This window comes from Polypterus senegalus, chromosome 3, assembly GCF_016835505.1.
Source record: "Polypterus senegalus isolate Bchr_013 chromosome 3, ASM1683550v1, whole genome shotgun sequence".
Classification (NCBI taxonomy): domain Eukaryota; kingdom Metazoa; phylum Chordata; class Cladistia; order Polypteriformes; family Polypteridae; genus Polypterus; species Polypterus senegalus.
In genome coordinates, this window is record NC_053156.1 from 161,351,525 (window position 1) to 161,367,612 (window position 16,088).

The 16,088-nt window shown below is 36.9% G+C and overlaps 1 protein-coding gene across 6 annotated transcripts in view; it reads right to left on the reverse strand.

Moving 5' to 3' along the window:
• scaf8 (SR-related CTD-associated factor 8) overlaps positions 1-16,088 on the reverse strand; it is a 188,972-nt gene that overhangs the window by 106,687 nt on the left and 66,197 nt on the right. For 4 of the 6 annotated variants that reach the window (XM_039748162.1, XM_039748163.1, XM_039748164.1 and 1 more), the window contains exons 4-8: positions 13,526-13,687; positions 7,661-7,817; positions 7,131-7,261; positions 2,780-2,956; positions 2,356-2,435 (exon numbers count right to left, since the gene is read on the reverse strand). In XM_039748162.1, coding sequence (XP_039604096.1) covers positions 2,356-2,435; positions 2,780-2,956; positions 7,131-7,261; positions 7,661-7,817; positions 13,526-13,687 — 707 coding nt within the window. The remainder of the gene's footprint in view (positions 1-2,355; positions 2,436-2,779; positions 2,957-7,130; positions 7,262-7,660; positions 7,818-13,525; positions 13,688-16,088) is intronic. The other 2 variants (XM_039748166.1, XM_039748165.1) reach the window with 2 other exon arrangements.

The window sequence follows — 16,088 nt, forward strand, 5'->3', positions numbered from 1 at the left end:
CTCTGTACTGCTGTTCCCAAGTATTTAAACTTATTCACCTTCGCCAACTCTACTCCCTGCATAGTCACGATTCCTCTGACCTCCTACTCATTCATATACATGTATTCTTGGTCCAACTGACCTTCCTCTCTACAGCATATCTCCATCTCTCCAGGGTCTCCTCAACCTGCTCCCTATTGTCTTCACAGATCACAATGTCATCTGTAAACATCATAGTCCATGGGGACTCCTATCTATTCTTCTCTGTCAACCTCAGAGGCGAACCCTGATATTATTTCACTTCAACCTTAAATGTATCTGTTACTCCTACAGTTGACTTCATTACTGCCTCAAGTCCCTCATATACAGTACATCCAGCATCAGTCTTACATACTTCTCTACCACTCCTGATTTCCTCATATAATACCAGAACTCCTCAATAGGCACCGTGTGATATACTTTCTCTAGGTCCACAAACACAATGCAATTCCTTTTGGCCTTCTCCATAATTCTTCATCAACACCCTCAGAGTAAACATTGCATCTGTAGTGCTCTTTCCAAGCATGAAACCAGACTGCTGCTCACTAATCACCACCTCCCTTCTTAACCTAGCTTCCACTACTCTTTCCCAGAACTTCAAGCTGTGGCTTATCAATTTTATCCATCTGTAGTAACTATAGTTCTGCACATCACCCTTATTCTTAAAAAACTGGTACCAGCGCACACTTCTACTCTTCAGGCATCCTCTCACTTTCCAAGATTACAATAAACAGTCTGGTTAAAAACTAAACTGCCATCTCACCTGAACACCTTCATGCTTCCACCGGTACTTCATTTGAACCAACAGCCTTCCTATTCTACATAACTAAACTTACTTCCTCCTTGCTACTCTGTTGCACTTCCAGGTTTACTATCCTCACATCATCCAACCTTACCCCTCTCTCTCTCTCATTCATCAACCTCTGAAAGTACTCTTGCCATCTACTCAATATATTCTCCTATTAGCTTGTTAGTACGTTTCCTTTATTACCATAACCTGCTGCTCATCTTTCACAGCTCAGCCTCTCAGTCTAGCCAATCAGTACAGGACCTTTTCTACCTACCTCTTTAGTGTCCAATCCCTCATACAACTCGCCTTATCTTTAGCTTTTGCCACTCTCTCTTCACCTTGCACATCGTCTCCTTGCAATCGTGTCTACTTTCTTCATCTCTCTGTCCCACTTCTTCGCCAACCTCTTCCTTTGTATATTCTTCTGTACTTCCCCATTCAACCACAAGATTTCTCTATCCTCCTTCCTCTGTCCAGATGTCACACCAAGCACCTTCTAGCCGTTTCCCTTACCACTTCTGCTGTAGATGCCCAGCTATCGGTGACCCTTCACTGCCACTTGGTGCCTGTCTAATCTAATCCCTGAACTCCACTTTACAAGCCTTCCTTTTTCTACCATTTGATTCTTAGCTTTGCCCTCACCATCCCCCTCCTTTTATCTTAATCTACAGCGTCATCCTAAAGACCACCTATGCGAACTATACTTTCCCCTGCCACCACTTTGCAGTCTCCAATCTCCCTCAGACTGACCCTCCTGCACAGGATATAATCCACCTGTGTGCATCTTCCTCCATTCTTGTGTGTCACCCTCTTCTTAAAAGACACATTCACTACAGCAATGTCCATCCTCTTCTCAAAATTCACTATCATCTGACCTTCTTCATTCTTCTCCTTGACACTATACCTATACATTACATCCCCATCCCCTGTATCCCTACCAATATGTCCACCGAAATCCACTCCAATCACCACTCTCCCTTGGGTACACTATCCACTACTTCATCCACCTCACTCTAGAAATATTCTCTCATCCACACCCAACTTGTGGGACATATGCATTTAATAACATTCACATTCATTATTCTTTCAATTCCCAGCTTCATAATCAACACTCTTTTCACCTCCAAAACACTCTTGACATACTGTTCCTTCAGGAAAACCCTTACCCCATTTCTCCTCCCATCCACACCATGGAAGAACAATTTGAATCCACTTCCGATACACCTGGCCTTACCCTACCTCACATTTTGTCTCTTGCATGCACAATATATCAGCCTTCTCCATCATATCAGCTAACTCTCTCCATTTACTAGTCATACTGCCAACATTCAAATTTCCTACCCTCACTTCTCTCCTCCTGCCTCCAGACATGTCTTTACCCTCCTCTTCTTCTTTGGTCAATAGCAGCCCAATTTTCCCAAGCACCCTATTGCAAATATATCAGTGACCTAAACACACAATACACAAATTATACTAAAGAGACAGAATGAAATTAAATATGCACCTTTGAACTGTAAAATATTAACATAGTTTCAAAACATACTTACAGCTGAGTAGAGGATATATCCTTTTTTGATTCATCAACATGTTCAGAGTCCTCCCCAAAGTCAAACTGTTCCAATAACTTCTAGAAAAAAGAAATATTGTTTATTCAAAATTGTTATTAAATAATGTACGAATAAACTTTTTTCTATGAAACAGAAATTTAAATACAATGAACATTGGAACTTTCATAATGTTTCCTCATAGTTTATATGAAAAGTATGAAAAGGCCTTAAAGGCAAATATTTTAAAGTAATGCTCCACAAGAGCCTGAAATAATTATACTGAACTTAAAATGCTAAAGTGATAGATACAAAAGTTTAAGATTAAACATATTGATTCATAAAACAGTGTGAACAAAAAATAAAAAGTATTGAAATACTTTGTTCTTAATGTTGAGCATGCCAAAATGATACGAATGTTTATTACCTTGTTAAAAGAAACTCTTTGCTCCAGGGGATTCAATGTGTTTGCTGCTGCAGCGGCAGCAGTGAGCTGAGCTGTGAGTGCCTGCAATTGAACGACAAGTCCTGCATCCAAGGCCTGAAGTAATGAAGGCTGTGGCTTCTGTTGCTGCATCTGTAAAGTTTGCACTAATTGTTGAAGCTTAAGTATAAAACAGAACAAAACAAAAATCAAAGTTTCAGTCTTAACTGATAAGAGTGTATTAAGGGGCATAATAAGCTCATTCTACATTAAAAAAAATGTCACTGCCAAAGATGCATTTCTTTATAAATAAAATACAATTCTTCAATTATCCCAGCTGTCTCAAGGGTAAGATGTATTTTAATAGACATGTAATTAGACAACATATTTTTTACATGAGGGTTTAAGACTACAATAGCTGAAGGTTGACAGTTTATGAAATATGCAAGAGACATTTGAGCTATGTCCAAAAAAAAGAAGAATTACACTGACTGTGTCTTAAAGATTCAGTAAAGCATTATACATGTGTTGGTCATAAAATTAGAATATCATGACAAAGTTGATTTATTTCAGTAATTCCATTCAAAAAGTGAAACTTGTATATTAGATTCATTCATTACACACAGAATGATGTATTTCAAATGTTTATTTCTTTTAATTTTGATGATTATAACTGACAACTAATGAAAGTCCCAAATTCAGTATCTTGGAAAATTAGAACATCAATTAAGACCAATGCAAAAAAAGGAATCTTTAGAAATGTTGGCCAACTGAAAGATATGGACATGAAAAGTATGAACATGTACAGTACTCAATATTTAGTTGGGGCTCCTTTGGCCTGGATTTCTGCAGCAATGCAGCATGGCATGGAGTCGATCAGTCTGTGGCACTTCTCAGGTGTTATGAGAGCCCATGTTGCTCTGATAGTGGCCTTCAGCTCTTCTGAATTGTTGGGTCTGGCATATTGCATCTTCCTCTTCACAATACCCCACAGATTTTCTATGTGGTTAAGGTTAGGCGAGTTTTCTGGCCTATCAAGAACAGGGATACCATGGTCCTTAAACCAGGTACTGGTAGCTTTGGCACTGTGTGCAGGTGCCAGGTCCTGTTGGAAAATGAAATCTGCATTCCCATAAAGTTTGTCAGCAGCAGGAAGCATGAAGTGCTCTAAAACTTCCTGGTAGACGGCTGCGTTGTCCTTGGACCTCAAAAAACACAATGGACCAACACCAGCAGATGGTATGGCACCCCAAACCATCACTGACTGTGGAAACTTTACACTGGACCTCAAAGCAAGGTGGATTCTGTGCCTCTCCTCTCTTCTTTCAGACTCTGGGACTTTGATTTTCAAAGGAAATGCAAAATTTATTTTCATCAGAGAACATAACTTTGGAACACTCAGCAGCAGTCCAGTCCTTTATGTCTTTAGCCCAGGCGAGACGCTTCTGACGCTGTCTCTTGTTCAGGAGTGGCTTGACACAAGGAGTGCGACAGCTGAAACCCATGTCTTGCATACGCCTGTGTGTGGTGGTTCTTGAAGCACTGACTCCAGCTGCAGTCCACTCTTTGTGAATCTCCCCCACAGTTTTGAATGGGTTTTGTTTCACAATCTTCTCCAGGGTGCGGTTATCCCTATTGCTTGTACACTTTTTTCTACCACATCTTGTCCTTCCCTTCGCCTCTCTATTAATGTGCTTGGACACAGAGCTCTGTGAACAGCCAGCCTCTTTAGCAATGACCTTTTGTGTCTTGCCCTCCTTGTGCAAGGTGTCAATGGTCGTCTTTTGGACAACTGTCAAGTCAGCAGTTTTCCCCATGATTGTGTAGCCTACAGAACTAGACTGATAGACCATTTAAAGGCTTTTGCAGGTGCTTTGAGTTAATTAGCTGATTAAAGTGTGGCACCAGGTGTCTTCAATATTGAACCTTTTCACAATATTCTAATTTTCCAAGATACTAAATTTGGGATTTTCATTCGTTGTTTATTTCTTTTAATTTTGATAATTATAACCGACATCTGAAATACATCAGTCTGTGTGCAATGAATGAATCTAATATACAAGTTTCACTTTTTGAATGGAATTACTGAAATAAATCAACTTTGTCATGATGTTCTAATTTTATGACCAGCACCTGTATTTATGTGGGATGTGCATTCTTAAGTGTTTTTGTGAGCAAAAATATATGGCCTTAGGCTAGGGTTGAATGATTCATTGATTTGAAATTGAAATCACAATCTGAAATAATGTGATTGGCAAATCGCAAATAGGGCTACTAGACTAAACGTTCTTATTCAAATATGCAACTCCAAATCAGGAAAAAGTTGGGACGGTATGGAAAATGCAAATAAAAAATGAATGTATAACATGAATGTCTATTAACAAAAACATGAATATCTTGGGTTCATTCTGTGTGCAATGAAATAAAAATCAAAGGAAATAAAAATCACTGCAGTTTTTTAATTTGCATAACATTCCAACATTTTATGATTTGGGGATGTAATTTGAATTTATTTGAAAATGGTCTTATTTGAAGGCAAAAATCAAACAGAATGTAAAAGAACAGTTTATTTTAATCACACTAATTTTGGCATTGTGTTACTCCAGATGCAAAGCTGCAATACTTTGCTTCCACTACCAGCCTTTTTGTACTTTTAAATGGTCAGCTTGCTTTATTATTTAATAAAACTTACAGCTGGACCCTTTCAAAACATTTTTTTCAGCCCCACTGCTGTGCTCTTTGATCCACAAGTCAGACCCGTTGCAGTGGGCAGGCCTTACGAGGCCATCCCCATTCAAACAGACCGCTAAGGATATAATTTAATAATTTTTTAAATTATGAAAAAATACTGAACATACAGTATGTACATTTTATAAGAAAGTATTTGTAGATTAACAATACTGTACATTTTATAAGAAAGTATTTGTAGATTAACAAACAACCAAATAGGTAATATGTTTGGTGTATAGATTCTAGCCAGTATGATTACTAATCACACCTAAACTGGCTAAATCAGCACAGACACTAATTAAGCATTACCTTCAGCAGGACCAATTTCAAAATATTACATTATAGATATTGCAAAAGGCTGGACAATGCCTCTGCTCTTTAATTACATGACTACCTGATATTGGCAACAGAATTCAGCTATCAAACAGTATGAACAAAGGCGCCAAATAGAGCTGGACTGAATAATGTGTCAAGTTTGATCACTGCAGATGACCTGGATGTGGGACAATTCTAACCAGGTTGTACGGAGTGAGCTCTGTACGGGCAAGATTTTACTCTCATCTCTTTTTGTGCTTAGCTGTGTGTGAGTGTGTGTCGTGCTCTCTCTTTTGCTTTATACATAGGTGCTGTCTGGTTTGTTGATGCACTATTCTAATGTCCAGTAAGTTATTAACATAGTTTGTGTTTATTGGCTTGTTTTATTATTATTAATGCCATTCTTCTGTTGTAGTAGTATCTGCAGTGGGACTGTAGCAAGTTCTCCAAGAGGGTAAAAGAAAAACAAACAAAAAAAAAAAACACAAAAATACCTTCAGAGACTGCATGCAAAGGCACCTAAGAGAACTGCTGCCAATTCAAGACAAAACCAAATTCTGATGTCATGTATTTTCTATTTGCTGGACTTTTTAGGAAGCTTATTGATTTAAAATAAAACTATTAATGCCATTATTTTTAAAGCATGTGTGCTTTACATGATGTTTTAAAAATATCATACTGTGTATGCATGTATTTATATATAAATACAATTATTTATTTCTTTGCCTGAAAATTGTTAGTTCTGTTGAAATACTGTACATAATATACAGACATGGTCAAGGTGCTGTTCATCAGAATGACTAAAATCCATTATCTGCTGGGATTTGCACTCTGTAAAGTATACAGATGTAGGTCAGATGTCTGCGGATAAAAGCATCTTGTTAATAACAGAAGTGATTATAGAAAGGATACACTTATCAAAGCTAACAGAACGATCACAAACAGTAAAACAATTCTTTATATTGGCGATATGTTGAAGAGCATCTCTGAACACACTGTGTGTAGGACTTTGAAGTAGATGTGCTACAGTAGCAGAAGATGACATAAGCTGTTACTTCTGCCGTCTAAGAACAGAAAAAGATAGGTACATTTGGTAATTTTGTTGATGTTTTTAAATAGAAACCAGCCGCAGGCAAAACTGACCCATTAACAGAGTGACCATACAACCCTTACTGCACCTCTGGCCAATAAATAGCTTCAACCAACCCTTTAGAATTCATTATATATAAAAATATATTTTTATAAAAAATAAATATTGGGGAAGCATAGAGAAGCTACAAAACTTCACTACAAATATTTCCATTCTCACCTGCTGTCCCTGAGGACTCTGCAGAAGTTGAGCAACAGCAGCAATTGTATCTGTGTTGGAAAGCTGTGATGTCCAGGAATCAGGAATGCCTTGAACAATGTTTGCTGGTGTGGCAGGGGTTACAGGAGTTCCTAAAAGGAATTTTAATAACGTATATCTCATATTATAGTTAATGAAATTCTTAAATATAAAAACAAACAGGGCATGATCAGATCTTCATGAAATAACTAATCATACACATTAAATAGTTTTAGGAGAGACAGTATAAAGTCAAAATAAATTTCTACTTTAAAAAATTCTAAATTAGAATTTGCAACTAGTCCTTAAGAAAATCAAAACAGAAATAAAACCAATATGTGGCAGCAATGTGTTATACATTTTTCAATAGCAAAAAAAAAACATTAAGTGGCCTAAAAACACAACATGAGATAAACCTAGTAAAGCGAAGTATGGCTTGCCATTCTTGGAGCATTAAAACTGTAGACTTTAATATCTGTGAATACCGAAAAAGAGAAGGGCTGTAGGCTTACCAGGTGTATTGTTACTGACTGTGGCAGTTGTACTGGCATGAGCAGAGGTTATGCTGGGAGGTAGTATGCCAGCTGCCATATCCAATAAGGGCTGTATGATGTCACTCTTAAAAACACTATTCTTCTGCCACAAGTTTAAAACCCGGACAATTTTGCTCTATAAAGAGGAGAAAGTTAGTTATGTCTGTAATTTTCTGAAATGAAAAATAGGTTAACATTTCAAAAGAATAAACCCCATTTCAAGAGAATAAACCAAATTTCCTGGCTCACTTCCACACTCCTACATAATGTTAATTCACATAATGCATTTTCTTCAGAAAAATATATCAAACAATGACAAAAAGGTTTTACTAAAAACAGCACTTGTTTTCAGATTCACATATCCCACTTTTAAGTTGTCTGGAGCGTATACACCTGTCTAGGGCTCATCTCACACTTGCACTCCAGGAAGGCAGCATGAGGCTCCCGGTCCCTGAAGCTAACCTGAGACTTAATTCCCTCAATAATCGAATCACAATAATACCACAATTTCCTAGGAAACAGGTCAATGTATTCACTTGACTGAACCACAGAATTTGGCTATTTCAATTATGCTACATTCACATACTAAGTAAAATTTGACATGTAATAACTATTAATAGGATAGGAAGGCAGCATGAGGCTCCCGGTCCCTGAAGCTAACCTGAGACTTAATTCCCTCAATAATCGAATCACAATAATACCACAATTTCCTAGGAAACAGGTCAATGTATTCACTTGACTGAACCACAGAATTTGGCTATTTCAATTATGCTACATTCACATACTAAGGAAAATTTGACATGTAATAACTATTAATAGGATAGGAAGGCAGCATGAGGCTCCCGATCCCTGAAGCTAACCTGAGACTTAATTCCCTCAATAATCGAATCACAATAATACCACAATTTCCTAGGAAACAGGTCAATGTATTCACTTGACTGAACCACAGAATTTGGCTATTTCAATTATGCTACATTCACATACTAAGGAAAATTTCACATGTAATAACTATTAATAGGATAATGCAGATCTTTATTATCTGAATTCACTTATGTTTGATGTGATGCTCAGGTCTCCCTATAACAGAGTGGGGAAAAAGTAATAATAATTCAGCATTTGTGTTATACAATACTTGGAAGATGCAGATGAAAACAATGTGTTCTGTTTTTTTGTTTATTTTAAGAAATAAATAAATAGAACAAACCTTTATGGCATTGTTTTTGGATCATGCAGTAAATTGATAACTAACACAAAATTATACCAATCGATGGAGGCTGTTTTTGTAAAAAGCTAAGTGACAGAATCAAAGAATCATATACAACAAGGCACTGAACTATGAAAGCAGGATACAGAAATACAAAAGAGAATTCTACTGTTTATGCTTGTTTTGCAAATCTAGTGTGAGCTGTATAAAAACCAGTAATAACAACCAATGGAAGGTTTAGCTACTAGTCATTAATCAGAAAAATTACTTCATTTTTAAAATAACAATTTTCAGCCAGGTTTCATTGCTTCACATGAAAGATATTCAAATTCATCTGCAAATATGTACATAACCAAGCTCTTCCGTTCCATAATTTGCATCCAAAATTGGCAAGGCTGTCAGTCATCACAGATGACTCCGCCTCCCTTCAATAATTCACATGCAATTTGAGGCAGCTGTCAGCAGAAATGGCAATAATAAGTCACATTTATTCAGCTACAGCATAGTAGTGGAGCACTGGCTGGTTGATTATTACTCTGAAAAAGTGGCCGATTAACTTACAAGTACTGTAGTTAATATTTTGTAAGCTGATGTTCAACCCACACTGTTTGCATTTGGATTGACTATTATCACAAAATTCATAACTGACGATTACAGTCCTTCATATTAGAATTGCAGTTATTATTTAAATAACAGCACAAAAGGTAAATACATTGGCAATTTTATGTACTGTATTCTGTATTCTATACATACAGTATAGTAGTGCCTCAATTTTTCTAGGAAGACACTTACAATTTTGTTATTGTTAAATGCTGAATTAGTATAAAATAAAACAATCAAAAATGTACCATTTAGAACAATATTGTTTTTGTTTCTCATTAATATATATGAGAAGTAATAAAAAAAAGTTAATATTTTATACTAAAGTAAATACAGCAAATTGATATTCAAATCATTATGAAATTAAATGCAAGCATAACACAAATAGGGATGCTCCAATTGATTGGCCACCTATCTAAAGCAGCCGTTTTTCACTTAAAAAAAACAAAAAAAAACACAAGGTATTATGATACTTGAGCCAGTGTGCCCCCAAATTTTGTAGCAAACTTCTTGCAGTGTAAACATCCTGCAGTGAAGGCTGGTTTAATCAGTGAACAAGAGGTGATTGGAATATTGGCCTTTATGTTAAAGAAAGTAGAGTAATATACTGGAGGTGGGGTTGGAAAAAAAATCAAACAGCTCATCCTGTGAAATTAGATAAGCCGCAAGGAAAGCTACTTTAAGGATTTCAGACTTTTTACTTTGCCATTCAAGGTAAAAAGTAACACAGCATTAGTTTGGGCAGTGAGCTTGTTTAAAATAATCAATTTAGCCAAATTAAATGGAAAAAGATAAAGCTAAATTTAAAATTATTGCTTAGAAAATAGGCTTTTTAAAAGATTTGTACTGTGTTTATTATTTGTTTCTGTGTGTCACACAGCAAAAGTTTTGGCAACAAATAAGTACAATGTGATTAAAATAGTAATGCATATACTGCATATAATTACACCTCAAGAATTTCGATTATCTAGGTGATACACTCAAGAAAAAAACAAAAAATATATAAATGTTGTAAATACATATGTTAACAGCAAAAAATGATTAAAATCTATAATTGCAGGTATATTTAAGCAGTGTTTTTATTTGCCAATATCAATTAATTGATTATGTGAGAATAGAATTTTGGTTTTGTTATTGTTGTTAGACAAATGGTTAAAACCTTTTTTTCCCCTTATGCATTGTTTCAAATAGTTACATTAAAAAATTAAAAAATGACATTTTATTTTATGCCATATGAATTAGATATTTTTGTAAATATTTTATTAAAGTATTCATTTTATGGAAATTTTATTTATTTTAATATTCTATAGTCACTGAACAATAAGCCTACAAAATTTCATTTTGTTAATAAAAAATGAACAGTCTGGTTATGCAGGAGATTAGTATGAAAAGTTTTTTAAAGGGATAAAGGTGGACAAAAAAATTAGAATTGGTACTAGAATTGTCTGATCAAGTAACATGAAACTGGTAATTGGTATCGGCCTTAAAAAAATCGGATAGGAGAATAAACACAAACATATTATTCTTTTTCTTTACTTTTTTCAAAACAAATGTTACTTCTGAAAAAAAATCAACCAACACAGACACACTCACAATTTAAAAATGTAAAATGTGCGAAAACATTAAACATGGGAATGTTAAATTGCCATTCTGCTGTATTAAGAAAACAATACTCACAAGAGTCTATACAATCAAAAATCAAAAGACAGTAATGTAAGAATAAGCCATAACCTGATATTTCTGTGGTATAGGTATGTAAAAGCATAAAACATCAATAAATGTATATAGCAAGCTCAAGATGCATTTAGATGTATCTGATATTATACATTACCAGGCAATGAACTATTACCTATGCAAGATATGGCAATATTGCAACACCATAGATATTGAACCATAGAATGAACAGTGATTAGGACACTGAACCAACAAGCCAAATTCACATTATAGGACTTCTAGTTGTGGGGCATGTCAGATTTGCCAATCACAGTTGCTGATCGTGTCACCAGAACATTTTAAATTTAAAGGACTGAATATTACTGCCCATGGTATATTTAGTGCAGACCATCCAGCACAGTTGTGTTCAGTCAAAAATGGACAGCGCATCACTTTTTCCACAATTTGTTATGTTACAGCCTTATTCCAAAATGGATTAAATTCACTTTTTTCCTCAGAATTCTACACACAACACCCCATAATGACAAACGTGAAAAAAGTTTGAGATTTTTGCAAATTTATTAAAAATAAAAAAATTGAGAAAGCACATGTACATAAGTATTCACAGCCATTGCCATGAAGCTCAAAATTGAGCTCAGGTGCATCTAGTTTCCCCTGATCATCCTTGAGATGTTTCTGCAGATTAATTGAAGTCCACCTGTGGTAAATTCAGTTGATTGGACATGATTTGGAAAGGCACACACCTGTCTATATAATGTCCTACAGTTGACAGTTCATGTCAGAGCACAAACCAAGCATGAAGTCAAAGGAATTGTCTGTAGACCACTGAGACAGGATTGTGTCGAGGCACAAATCTGGGGAAGGTTACAGAAAAATTTCTGCTGCTTTGAAGGTCCCAATGAACACAGTGGCCTCCATCATCCGTAAGTGGAAGAAGTTCAAAACCACAAGGACTCTTCCTAGAGCTGGCTGGCCATCTAAACAGAGGTATCGGGGGAGAAGGGCCTTAGTCAGGGAGGTGACCAAGAACCTGATGGTTACTCTGTCAGAGCTCCAGAGGTCCTCTCTGGAGAGAGGATAATCTTCCAGAAGGACAACCATCTCTGCAGCAATCCGCCAATCAGGCCTGTATGGTAGAGTGGCCAGACGGAAGCCACTCCTTAGTAAAAGGAATATGGCAGCCCGCCTGGAGTTTGCCAAAAGGCACCTGAAGGACTCTCAGACCACGAGAAAGAAAATTCTCTGGTCTGATGAGACAAAGATTGAACTCTTTGATGTTAATGCCAGGCATCATGTTTGGAGGAAACCAGGCAACGCTCATCACCAGGCCAATACCATCCCTACAGTGAAGCATGGTGGTGGCAGCATCATGCTCTGGGGATGTTTTTCAGTGGCAGGAACTGGGAGACTAGTCAGGATAAAGGGAAAGATGACTGCAGCAATGTACAGAGACATCCTGGATGAAAACCTGCTCCAGAGCACTCTTGACCTCAGACTAGGGTGACGGTTCATCTTTCAGCAGGACAACGACCCTAAGCACACAGCCAAGATATCAAAGGAGTGGCTTCAGGACAACTCTGTGAATGTCCTTGAGTGGCCCAGCCAGAGCCCAGACTTGAATCCGATTAAACATCTCTGGAGAGATCTTAAAATGGCTGTGCACCGACGCTTCCAATCCAACCTGATGGAGCTTGAGAAGTGATACAAAGAGGAATGGGTGAAACTGGCCAAGGATAGGCGTGCCAAGCTTGTGACATCATATTCAAAAAGAATTGAAGCTGTAATTGCTGCCAAAGGTGCATCGACAAAGTATTGAGCAAAGGCTGTGAATACTTATGTACATGTGATTTCTCAGTTTTTTTATTTTTTAATAAATTAGCAAAAATCTCAAGTAAACTTTTTCCATGTTGTCATTATGTGGTGTTGTGTGTAGAATTCTGAGGAAAAAAATTAATTTAATCCATTTTGGAATAAGGCTGTTACGTAACAAAATGTGGAAAAAGTGTGCTGTGAATACTTTCTAGATGCTATGTATGCCATCTCTATTTTGATGAAAAGGCAAATATAATCCTTTTATTTTATACAATGTTTTTCTATACAGAAAGGCATCCCAAGGCACACCTGTTTATGTATTTTGTACAGCTGAAACACAGGCAGGTTAATAGCCTTGCTAAGGGTTGCACCATGAATCAGCAATTGTGTGTTTAATCTCTTATTCACTGCCTATCCAAAGTTTACATACAAAAGAAGACTGTGTTACATCACTTTAAATGATTTATTCTGTTCTTTTAAGGTCCACAACAAACAACTTATTCTTACACATATCTAGCTTAAAATTAATTCTGCAGATGAAACAGTTAAAATACCTTATCATCAGAAGGGCATCTGTACAGGTTCTGAAAAGTGTTGATTATGTTTTTGCTGAACCGTGGTGCAAACACATCCTTTTCTTGACCAAACTGATGTCGTGACTGACGTACAATGGAGTCAATAACATACAGTCCAGGAACTTTGTATTCTGGTTTGCACTGGAAGTAAAATATTAAAGTCAATGGATTGTAAACAGCAAAATATCCCCTTTAACATGCAACATTTATAATTATCTCTGGTTTTTGGTCCCAAATAAATTTACTTTTGTTCAGCAGAACAAAATACACAATTGCCCACCTTAATAAATGGGGAAACATGTTAAACACTGTTAAAGCAATTTAAGAACAATTAAATTTGCTTACGTTCCTTGTTAACTAGAAAGAGAAAAACCTTTTAAACTAGGCACACTTGCTGTTATTATTATTACTAAAACAAATCAGAAACAGTTAACTGTTCAGGCAAAATTATGGGAATGCAAATGTAAAGAAACTACTTAAAACATGAACTGTAGTAGAAGCAGTTGGCGTTATAATTAAAACATCCCCTAAACACCACCCCCCTCATAATTTCCCCCACCTTTTTGGCAGATTCTAGAGCAGTGTTTCCCAACCTTGGTCCTGGGAGCACACTGTGGCTGCAGGTTTTTATTCCAAACAGATTTCTAATCAGTGACAACACTTGATAACACTGATCTCATTTAATAAGCTGGTATTATTTTTATTTAATTATACATTCAGAAAAGCACAGCAGCATGACTTTTACATTATTAAGACATTGCTTTTGCTATAGATTTAAATGTTTAACTCTCTTTTGTTGATTTCATTATATTTTGCCCTTTCTCTGTGCAGTGTTTCCCCTTCATTGTATCTTATTAATTACAGTTAAAAACAAGCAGAGCAGACACGCTGGCAAACACCACTGAATAATCGAAGGCTGCAGACCCACTAATTTGTAATGGTTTAACAAACAATGAGAACACCTAGAAAAGTAGAATGAAAATCAAGATGAAAATATATATAAATATATATTTTACCAAACTTAGTTTTCTAATTTCTATATTGTTCCCAAAACACAGAACTTGGGAAATCACACATCACTTAATTAGCCCAGGAGTCCAATTAAAAACAGAAGCTGGTTGGGACAAAAACCTGCTGCCGCAGTGTGCCCCTAGGACCGAGGTTGGGAAACGCTGTCCTAGAGTGTATCCTCGCATACAGAAATGTCAAGGGTGCACCAGGCGAGCACAGGGGTGCACAAAAGATCAGTGCTAGACCCTCTTTTCCTTATACACCACTTCACTCTAGGCCCTATAAACCAGTCCCCAATGTTTCTCGTTATCAGTGCTATGCTGATGATGCACAGCCATACCAGTCTTTCCCTTGGAGACCACACGGTTTTAGCTAGAATCTCTACATGTCTAACTGACATTGTAACCAGGATGAAATACCATCTCCAGCCCAGCCTGGCAAAGACAGACCTTCTTCTTATCCCAGCTTGACCATCTACTCACACCGCATTTCTGTTTCAGTTTGGTTCACTATCACTAACACCTGCCAAGTCAGTATGCAACCTCGGGGTGATGATCGATGACCAGCGGTCTTTCAAGGACTAGGTTGCTACGATCTCTCTGTCTTGCAGATTCACCCTGTAGAATGTTTGCAAGATCAGACCATATCTGACAGGGAATGCCGCATAACTTCTGGTTCAGGCTCTCGTCTTCTCATGTCTGTACTACTGCAACTCTCTGCTGGAAGAAGCACTAACATGTGTCACCAAGCCTCTGCAGATGACTGAAAATCAACCAGCAGTGGTAGGCATGTCCTTTTCTTCAGGTCACTGCACTGGCTTCCTGTAGCATCAAGTAATAACACTAGTATCCCTGAAGCCTACAAAGAAAGTCGTAATCCCGGGCTACCTTTAAATTTCTTTGCACCTCTCCATCAGCGTCTTTGTTTTGCAAAGCAGCCTGCTATCCCACATCCCTTACGCTCCCTTCCACCAACACAGCTGAAGTTCTCCCAGCTCAAGTGTCTGGAATTGTAAACTGAATGATTTTTGTTCTTTGGTTATATTCTTGAATAAAAGCATATGTTTATTTGATATTTGGAGTGAAGTCTTTACACATTATACACTTCACCTCATTATTACAATAACATGGAAAAAGTCTCTGCTTTAGGTATGTGTTCCAACATTTCTTGGCTCACATTTCCTGTCATCCTACATTTATCACTAAAATTACCAGAGCCTACGAAAAAACTCGTAATTCCGTCCCACCTTAAATCGCTTCTTAAAATCGTTCACAGCTCTCCACCAACGTCTTTTGTCATCTAAATGTGCTGATAAAAATCAGGCTGCAAGCAGCCGGCTATTCCATCCCCCCACCGACTTAGAACGTGCACAAACTTCTCCCAGCTCATGCCTTGATTGATTATCTGAGAGTGGTGTTTTAGAGTGGAAATAATAGATCATTATTTGGAACACACGCATTTCACGTGTGTTCCATTTCTACAGTAATCCATGTAAACACATTTTTAAAACAGAAACGTTTTTCATATTGTA